Below are 10528 nucleotides of genomic sequence, written 5' to 3'. Positions count from 1 at the left end.
TTCCTTTCCATCCTTCCAAACGACATCGTATTAATTCACAAACCGGTAACTCGACATTCCCCGTTCTTCCACGCATTTTGGAGATTCAGAATCCGTACAGACGTATCACAAAATACCCAAACTATCCCTCCTCAACTGACCGTTGCATTCCACACCAATCAAGGCTAAATTTGACATTCCCTTAATTATCAGCTTATAGCTATAAATAGAAAAAGAAAAAAAATATTCTAGCGTTTAAAATATTTGCGGTAAGGAAACGAAGGTGGTCTTTCAATTTTCATTTGTTTCTACTTTAAATTATCTCTCGACGCGCCACCGTGTACTCCGCCACTATCGCCGCCGCTCACGCCTAGGCGTCTCTTCCATAAGGATTAGCTCTTTATTAGCATTTAAGGTAATGAATCTCCTCCTCTTTTTTCATTTGTATAAACATCTGGAAGCCTTTTCATTTATGTTTAGATTTTTTTTCCTTTTTTCGTTATTTGGATATTTTCTCCAGGTTTTGAATTAGCTGATCCTAATAGCTCTCTATTGTAACCGATCAGTTGCTTTTTTTGAAAAGAAAATTGCAGTTTCGAATCGTTCGAGGTCTTTATTTTATTTTAAAATTTTGTTGTTATGTAAAATAGGAAATTATCTTAACGATTCTTTTTTGCCTTTTTTAATTTTCATATTGGTTCTCGTGTTATTATTTCTCGGTTTGTAATTTTTAGTTTTTCTTTTTCCTTTTTTTGGAACTTGTTTAACATAGAAGTATATTATTATTGTATGTTTTAATACATACATGCATACAATGGAATTCTCTTTTTTCTTTCATCAAAGAAAAAGAGAAAATATTGACAGCGTCTATTAGACCCAGATTACTAATTAATTCAATTATTTTCCTTTTTTTTTTTTCCGCAAAAGTTCAAAAATACTATGATGACTCCGTTGCTTTATGTATTTCTTTCGTCTATGCTTTATGTATTTATTTCGTCTATGGTTCACTGGTTCAGTAATCCCAAATTGTTTTTTTGAGAAAAAAAGAAAAATAGTTTTTTTTTCATACTCTTTTATTTTATAACATAAATTTTGTTATAAATTTTGTTAATAGCTTCTGGCGTGAAAAGAAAAAAAAGTTTGTGACGCTATGTATGTATGTATGTATGTATTTCTTTGGTTTTTCCGATCTGTTTTGAATTAATTAACATAGAAATATGCTTTATGTTTAAATTAAAAAAAATTCTGTTCTGCGTGGCTGTTTTTGAAATCAATAGGAATTCTCATGAGTTTCGGTTTAGCTGCATCTAACAGCATTAATTTTGGATTCACTTCTTCAAAACTTTCATGCTAGTATAGAGGATTTATTTTTTATTTATGCAGTTGAGATTTATTTAGCTATATGATTTCTGATTGAAGATGAACAAACTATTTACATGTCTTAATGTTTGAATTTTTGAGATTAATCATTATTTTCCTTGTTATGATACAAAAGTTGTGGCTTAGTTGCTATAACAAAAAGTTAACAACTTTATTGATTGAATTTTCTCAAGTTCATGGAAAGTAAAGTGTTCTCAAACTATGTTACTCAGATACAGATGTCAGTATCTCTCACGGGGTATGGTGATGGTCTGAGTTTTTTAAGTTTTTCCATGTATTTGGAGGATTGTTGGATATCAATATCTCCATATCATGTGCTGGACAAAGGTGTCGGACACTGAAAATGAAGAGTTGGAGCGACGTAGTTCCAGTAACAATGAGATTTTCTTTGTTGCCTTTACAAGTTTTTGCAAGTATTAATGTTTGAATTTTTTATTATCCGTTATTTTCCTTGTTATCATACATTAGTTGTGGCCTAGCTGTTACAACTAAAAGTTAACAACTTTAAGCTTAATTGACTGAATTTTCTCAAGTTCATGTAAAGAATGTTCTCAAATGTAGCAACAATGAGTTTTTCTTCATTGCCTTTACAAGTATTAATGTTTGAATTTTAGATTATCCATTATTTTCCTTGTTATCATACAAAAGTTGTGGCTTAGTTTTACATCTAAAAGTTAACAACTTTAAGCTTAATTGATTGGGTTTTCTCATTCTGTAGTTTAGTGACTTAAGCTTTTTGTTGTTTGATCATGCAGAGCCATGCCGACGTTCACTGCAATAGCTTTGGACAGGTTGATAGAACCTGGACCTTCCAGATCTGTCAACAACTCTGATCCTAATTCAAAACCACCTATCCCGAACCCAAAGCCTATCCCCAGCACAAGGATGAAGAGGAGCAGCAGTACGTCAGTAACAAGTAAGGTAAATCGCCCCCAAATATCACCAGCCCTATATGCTACTCCTGAGGCAACCCCACTGCCTGATTCACCATCTTCTTTCCCTCCTTCTCCTTACATCATCAATCACAAGCGTCGTGGTCCTCGCCTTTTGAAGAGCTTTTCCGAGGACAATGTATCATCTTGGGAGAAAAAAGCCCATGAAGAAGATGAGGTTAATGGGAATGCAAAGTTGGCAGAAGGCAATTCTGTTGATCTACTTAAGGATTGTTCTGTTACTTTTAGCATTCATGAACCTAATGAAGAGGAACATGAGAATGGTGCTCATGATGGTCCTATCAATGTAGAGCGGGCAAATAGTGTCCATGGCGGTTCCATTAAGGAGGAGCACATGAATTGTTTCCATGATGGTGAAGTTGGAAGCAGCCAAATGAATAATGGTTTAGCCATAGATGCTTCTGTGCTGAAGCCTGGAGCATTAAACTTGGAAAAAGGTGGAGATAGTGAAGATTTCTTTGATCCCAATGAATCAATGAGCGTCGCAAGTAATACTGAGGGAGGAGATGATGCTGCGGCAGAAAGTGCTGCACGGTTTGCTACACAGGGGGTAGAATTTTTCGATGCATGGGATGGTATGTAGTAGAGTGTTAATTTAGCCTGTATGTGATATTCATATATAGATGCACACAACACAATCTTTTCCTTTTAGCTGTAAAACATTTTTCTTGCATGACTGTCATTTTATTTTCAAAACCTGATATGATTTACTAGGAGCGTGACAAATGCTGGCTTAATTTATTTAATTGTGGTCGTTTTGGCTTACTTAGATTTCTTGTTTCCTCCAGAATTATCTTCTGAGAGTTTGCCACAGTCTGGTCCCCATGATATTGAAGCTGAACTGCGGGAAATAAGATTGAGTTTACTTACGGAGATAGAAAAAAGGAAGCAGGCAGAAGAAGCTCTAAACAAGATGCAATCCAAGTGGCGAAGAATCGGGCAAGAGTTTGGTGATGTGGGATTGTCACTGCCTGTGGATCCTCTTGTTGCGACAGAGGATGAACTAGTGAATCCAGCCGAAGAACTGCGACAGCAAATGGGTATTGCACGGTTCGTATCATTATCCATGGGAAGGGGCATCGCAAAAGCAGAGCTTGAGACAGAGATGGAAGCTCAAATCGAATCGAAGAACTTTGAAATTGCTCGACTATTGGACCGGCTCCACTACTATGAGGCCGTGAATCGGGAAATGTCTCAGAGGAACCAAGAGGCTGTAGGTAAGGATTTTGTACCCCATTCTTAATCCTTCTTCCCTCAACATTTACCAGATTCAGAATTTATTGTTTGTTTCATTTAGAGATGGCACGGCGTGAAAGACTACGTAAGAAACGGAAACAAAGATGGGTCTGGGGTTCGGTTGCCACTGCAATTACCCTCGGGGCAGCAGCCTTGGCATGGTCTTACTTCCCAACAGGAAAAGCATCATCTTCTGCTAGCATTGCAAAAGGTCCAGATCCCGATAATCCAACAGCCAAGTAAATAATTAAGCCATTATTAATCATTCAGTACTAGACTAGAGCTTGTGATAATCTGTCTGTCAGTGTCGATCACCGTAGCTATAGAATAAGACGCGAATACATTCTTTTCTCCCTTTGTGAATAATAATTGCAGTATCTCATCCTTGCTTTAGTTTCTTCCATGAGATATCTGATCTTGAGGAATGTATAGTGCAATCAATATAATTTTTTTGAGTTGTTTTCTTCCCCAGATATCTGGGAGGACATGAAATTATCAAAATTATAGGTCCTTGTTAATGTTACCCAATGAATTTTTGTCTACCATATGATTATGATTATAATTTAATAATATGTACGTTAACACTGATGTTATTGAAGATTTTTGGAGGTTGTATATATTTATGACAACTAAATGTAATTTTATTATTTTAATAGTTTTTATTTTTATAATTTTTTAAAAGATTAATTTTTTTTTATCATTTTTAGGTGTAAAGTGCAATTCTATCGTCTATTAATTTACAATTTTATAAATTCTAAAGAGAGAAAACTAAAATTTTCATTCTAAAAGGTTGGCAAATGAAAATTTCATTTTAAGGGGATCAGGGTCTCTGCCAACCCCCTAGTAGTGTCCTTGGGCGCGTGGCACATCAATTGATGTACCTATCATGTGTAGCAACTTGTTCGGGCACATGTCATGCCATCTATCATGTGTAACAATTTGTTTGGTCCACATCATCTAATTTTAACTAAATTACAAAATGTGTGATAGAAGTCAAATTTGAATATTGAACTCAAATTCAGATATCAAAAGGTATATTTACCTTTAATTTAACCTTATAAATTTGAGATTTTGATTTTCTTTCGTTGATAGGCTTGGATAATGGAAATGGCTTATCATGTAAAATCCGTTGACAAAAATCACCTGGTGGAAGCTGGTTTAGAAGGGTTTTATGGACGATCAACTCCTCTCAGGATGAAACTTAATCCCTGTTCGGAAATTGGAACAGGTTTCATAGCAAATAATTTGATTCCTGCTATTGATTTTTCAAAACAATCCATTCATATCCTGATCAATTGTAATTATCATGTAAACTTTAAGGGTTAATTTCACTAGAGGTCCCAAATTATGCTCAAATTTTAAATTAGTCCCTGAAAAAGGTTTTAATCGTGTCCTCAAGGTATCATTGTCGTATCAATAAGGTTCTTCAGTCAGTCTAATTACAGATGGGACCATATTTAAAATATGTGATTCAAAATTTAAGGGCTTAACTGCAAAATTGGCCCCTAAACTATATTGCTTTTTTCTCTTAGGTATTTAAAGTTTTTTTTGGTCAAAGGTGGCATTTAAACTATTAATTTTGTCTAACTCTACTAGTGAAGTGTATGATATTCAATAAGAACATGTGACATGTCATGTTCTTATTGGTTTTTATCGTGTTTTGAGTAAAATGTGACAAAATTAATAATTTAGGTATCATTTTTGACAATAAAAAATTCAGATAACTAGGTGAGAAAAGTGATATAGTTTGGAGGCCAATTTTGTATTTTAACCGATTTTAAACAAGTATGTATCTACTGCGTAGATAATTTTTTACATGTCAAATTTAAATTGTCCAGTGATAGTTACATTCATGTTTAAAATTCGATACACATATTTTAAATATGCTCCACGTCTGATTCTAGATAACATTTAATGTCCAAGCCGACAACTAGACCGACAACAAGATTTGATTGATGTAATCCTAATCTTTAAGGGCTTAACTAAAACATTTTAAAATTTAGAGATTAATTTAACATCTGTGTCATGGTTTGAGGACGTCTGGTGGAATAATCCTAAACTTAAAAATACAACTTATGAAAATTTCAAGTTCCTCATTGTTAACAGTACCTGGTTATCCAACTCTAACAATGAATACCGGCTCCCATTTTTAACCGATTGGCTTGACGCTCACATTCGAGACACGAAATTCGTCCTCCAAAAGCCGGTCGTTGGCTCAACGCTCACATTCGAGACACGAAATTCATCCTCCAAAAGTCGGTCATTGGCTCGACGCTCACATTCGAGACGCGGAATACGTCCTCCAAAATCCGATCATTGTCGCCAATTTTGGAAAATCAAGAAAAGACCCCAGTTCCAATACTTACAAGAGAGACCAATTGTTTGACATTGGGTACCACAAATTATATACATCAGCTAAAGGAGGAGCAGCAGCTAGTGGTAGCATGTTTTGGCAACTATTAAGTGAAGGCATGGACTCATTTAGGGATGGATATGAATTGTACTGAGTGAGAGCCCTTCAACAGCTGAATCATTGCTCAACAATCACCAAATTCTTAAGGGGTAAATATATCTTTTGGTACATGAATTTTGCTTCAATATTCAAATTGGTATTCAAATTTGGCTCCTCTCACATTTTAGTCTATTTTTTTAACTTCGTTAAAATGGGACCACATGGGTAAATCATGTTAGACATGTGGCACATATGTCATGTCATGTCATTAGCTGCTCTTCTTGTCACGTGTAACAACTTAATTGGTTCACTTTAAAGGGCGAAGCCAAAAATTATTTTTTGAGACCGAAATTAAGTTATGTATTTTTATGAGAATTAAAATGTAATTTTATCATTGTGTTAGATTATATATTTATAATTTTTAAAGAATTAAATTACAATTTTATTATTTGAGGGGCCAAAATGCAACTTAACCATTTACTAACTTATAATTTTATAAAATTTAAAGGAAAAAAAAACTATTTTCCCATTTTGAGGGGGCCTTGGCCATTGCAAGCCCCCTAGTGCCGCCCCTGTTCACATTGTCCCATTTTAATGAAGTTACACAAATAGACTAAAATATGTGACGAAAGTTAAATTTATGTACCAATTTGAACAAAAAAATATGGGTATCAATTTGAACATTGAAGTCAAATTTGGGTATCAATATGTGTCGTTAGTCCTTATACTTTAGTAAAATTTGAGATTAGTCCCTATAATTAAAACGTTAAAAATTAAGTCTTCTAACTTTTTAGATTTAGAAATCCTAATCTAATCATTATTATTTTCTATCAAAAGTTACAAACTTGTCATGTTAATCAGGTTGTCCTTTTATGACATGTCACATGATTGACGGAAAATAAATATGTTAAATTGATAAATCTTGATGGAAAATAATAACAACATTAATGATTGGACGAGAATTTATAAATAAAAAGGTAAAGGGTAAACTACATTAGTATTCACCCAACTATGTTTTTTTTTATTACCCAATTATGAAAATTTACAAAATGGTCACCTAACTATTAGCAAATTTCTTTTCTGGTCACAACTATCTTAGATTTTTGGGCGTTATCATTTTTATACTAGTAGGCTGGTGACCAAAAAATACAAAATTGAATAGTTGAGTGACTATTTTGTAACTTTTCATAGTTGGACAAAAAAAAACATAGATAGGTGACCTCACCGTAGTTTACCCAAAATACACAAATTAAACTCAAAATTTTACCAAAATACAAAGACTAATAACATATTTTAATATTTTGAAGCGAGTTGCATGGATTTTTTATGAGATTTCTGAAAATATTTTCTTTTAACTCTCAATAAAAAATCGAATCAGATCGAATCGAATTCGATGAATGTAGTCTTCTTTGTTTCTATATGTATGTTTTTTTATTCATAGTTGCCTTCTTTTTTGTTTTATATGCAGTGGATTACATTCAATTGTCAATGTCATGAACTAACCATTTCTAAAATTTAATATTTTTATGTGGAAATTCCAAATTCTTTTTATTAAAAAATATTGTACCTGCTTTTGTAATTATCATCACTTTTTTTTATGAACAATTATAGGGTAATTCATGTTAAATTATTATTTTTATTGGGCGTTGTTAACTAAGAGATTTTAAATTATTTAAAGGGTTAATTGCATTATCTGCTTTTAAATTATTATCGAGATTTTAAATTGATCATAAACTTTAAGATATTATTATTTATTATTAATTAAGTCTTTTCGTCAATTTAAAAGCTAGTTAAAATTTAGCATGGATATAATAAATCACGTGGATTAAATTGTAATTAGGTTGTGTCAATAAAATATAGAGGACTTGGTTTTTTTATTTTAACTCGTTATATTCAGACTATTCATGTGATAGGTATACACGGGCTTACAGTTTGATCTACAATGTCGGGTTCGGGTTGATATTTGATGCTTAAGCTAATGGTTATGTTGAGGAAGGATGTGATTGATGCAATACTTAACTTTGAGGGCTCAACTGAAACTGTTTTAGAATTTGAAATCAATTTATAATTTATGCTATAATTTGAGGATGTTTAGTGTAATTAACCTATGAACATAAGTAACCTCCATCAACATAAAGAGAAAAAAACCCAGAAAATCAAAGAGAAAAAGAAGACAAAATTTTCTCACCATGCTTTCCTGCAAACCAAGCAACCATTCATCTTCATCACCATTCAACAAATTCCCCAAATCCTTTTCCACCATTTTCCCATCTGCAACATCAGCTTTCACTACATACGCTTCAATAAGTGCTTCATTAATGCTTTTACGATCCATATTCAACGATCTCATCCCATACCCACTTCGAAAACACATATTCTCAGCTATCAGTTCTTTATTCTGTTTCTTCTCCGGCAAACAAACCATCATCATCGACCAATTCGACGGTATCGAACCGAACCACGTGTTCAACGCTACCGAGCTTTATTTAAGCACCAAAGTCAACCCAAATAGCAAAAGACTCAAAGTAAGCAAACGGATCAAAGACAAAGGGTTATCATTTAAGCTTGATAAAGGTCAAAGAATCACAGATTCCTTCAATGGTGTCGAGCTTAAATGGCGACATGTTTGCTACGGAGTGGAGATAAAAGGTAACGTTACTGAAAAACGATACTTCATGCTAAGATTCAAGAAAAATAATGGGGATTTAGTGATGAATTCTTATTTGCCATTTGTGTTGAAATCTGCTGAAATGATCGAAAATGAAATGAGGGTTTTGAAGATACATACATTGGGGAATGTTCGTTATGGTTTTAAATTCAAATGGGAATCGATTAAGCTTGAACACCCATCGACATTTGAGACTTTAGCACTTGACCCAGAATTGAAAACCATGACTATTGATGATATAAACAGGTTTATTAGAAGGAAAGAGTTTTATAAAAAAGTGGGTCGATCATGGAAGAGGGGTTTTTTGTTGTATGGACCACCTGGGACTGGTAAATCAAGCTTGGTTGCTGCTATGGCTAATTATTTGAAGTTTGATATTTATGATTTGCAGCTTGAGAATATAAAAAGTGATTCGGATTTGAGGAGATTGTTGCTTGATATCGGGAATAGATCGATTCTTGTGATTGAAGATATTGATTGTACTGTTAATTTGCCTGATCGTGGACATAGGCGTAATGGTCAAGACAAACAGGTTAGTCCTTGCATATTTTTGTTTTGGTTAAATTCTGTAATTAGTTCCTATACTTTTCAAATTTTAAAATTTCAAACGCCACTAAACGATAACTGTTAAATTCATTAAGTCTTGCTATTTCCAAAATTTGATACGGAAAACGTATTCAACTTGTTATTTTCACATATTACTCACTAAAAATTCAATTAATGGATTAACGACTTTTATATGTGTAAGACTAAATTTAGATCGATCCAATTGGAAAAAATGAACTAAATCTACAATTGTATGCGTAGTAACAAGACTATTTGATTCAGGACTAAATTTTCAAATTTTGAATAGTAATTGGACTAAATTTGATCGATTTGAAAAGTATAGAGATTAAAATCGATCAAATTAAAGTACATGGAATAATCAACAACTTTCACAAATTATAGGGACTAATAGAAGAATTTAACCTTGTGTTTTTGATGTGTTAAATGTGTGTGATTGTGTTGAAATCTATGCAGTTGACGCTTTCGGGGCTATTGAACTTTGTCGACGGTCTATGGTCGAGTTGCGGAGACGAGAGGATCATCGTGCTAACGACGAACCACAAGCATAGGCTCGATCCGGCTTTGTTACGTCCCGGAAGGATGGACTTGCACATTCACTTGTCATATTGATGTATGCGTGCTTTCACGCTTTTGGCTGCGAACTACTTGGGGATCAAAGGCGAGCACCGGCTTTTCGGGGAAATCGAGGTGTTGTTGGAAGCTACCAAGGTCACCCCTGCTCAAGTTGCTGAAGAGTTAATGAAAGATGAAGATGTTGATGTTGCGGTTGAAGGGTTTTTGAGTTTCCTAAAACAGAGGAAAATGGAAGAGGACAAACTCGAGAAGGACGAGGCCTTGAAGAAAGCCGAGGTTAAAGAATCTCGAGAACTGAAAATCGAACACAAGTATCTCAAGAAGGACGAAGCCTCGAAGAAAGCCGAGGTTAAAGAATCCCAAGAATGAATTGAAAATCGAACACAAATATCTCAAGAAAGACGAAGCCTCGAAGAAATCCAAAATTTAAAAATATCAAAAATCAAACACTAATATGTCAAGAAAAATCATACACCATGTTTTTATTATGTTACTCATTCAGCCTAAATGAATGACTAATATGTCTATATTATACATAAGTTTTACCTGCAAAAATATCATCTCATCAAAACAAAAAAGGTATCCGATAATGTATTACTATTTCTAATTCTGAGCTTTTTTTTTTCTCGGTCATATTAGCATAAAAGGTATGAAGAAGCTCCCATGCTTTTTGGGCCGTTGCGGCGGTGGCTACGGTCGGGACGATAGTGATATCGACTG

At 33.9% G+C, this 10528-nt stretch overlaps 2 protein-coding genes and 1 pseudogene across 2 annotated transcripts; all 3 read left to right on the top strand.

The window, feature by feature from the left end:
* Positions 1-225: 225 nt before the first annotated feature.
* On the top strand, positions 226-4136 carry LOC107909418 (uncharacterized). The gene is made up of 4 exons (XM_016836919.2): positions 226-394; positions 2115-2887; positions 3101-3529; positions 3610-4136. The coding sequence occupies exons 2-4, from the start codon at positions 2119-2121 to the stop codon at positions 3789-3791; spliced, it is 1380 nt and encodes a 459-aa protein (XP_016692408.2). The 5' UTR covers positions 226-394; positions 2115-2118; the 3' UTR covers positions 3792-4136.
* Positions 3951-6105, top strand: LOC121215250 (mannan endo-1,4-beta-mannosidase 7-like). Its single transcript, XM_041089460.1, has 3 exons — positions 3951-3974; positions 4641-4871; positions 5729-6105. Exons 1-3 carry the CDS (start codon positions 3951-3953, stop codon positions 6053-6055), a joined length of 582 nt encoding a protein of 193 aa, XP_040945394.1. The 3' UTR covers positions 6056-6105.
* Positions 6106-8096: 1991 nt separating this feature from the next.
* Positions 8097-10408, top strand: LOC107909415 (AAA-ATPase At3g50940-like; annotated as a pseudogene).
* The last annotated feature ends 120 nt before the right edge of the window (positions 10409-10528 follow it).

The sequence above is a fragment of the Gossypium hirsutum genome, chromosome D03 (genome assembly GCF_007990345.1).
Source record: "Gossypium hirsutum isolate 1008001.06 chromosome D03, Gossypium_hirsutum_v2.1, whole genome shotgun sequence".
Classification (NCBI taxonomy): domain Eukaryota; kingdom Viridiplantae; phylum Streptophyta; class Magnoliopsida; order Malvales; family Malvaceae; genus Gossypium; species Gossypium hirsutum.
The sequence above is the reverse complement of the archived record's forward strand: the minus strand, read 5'-3'. Positions and strand labels throughout refer to the sequence as shown.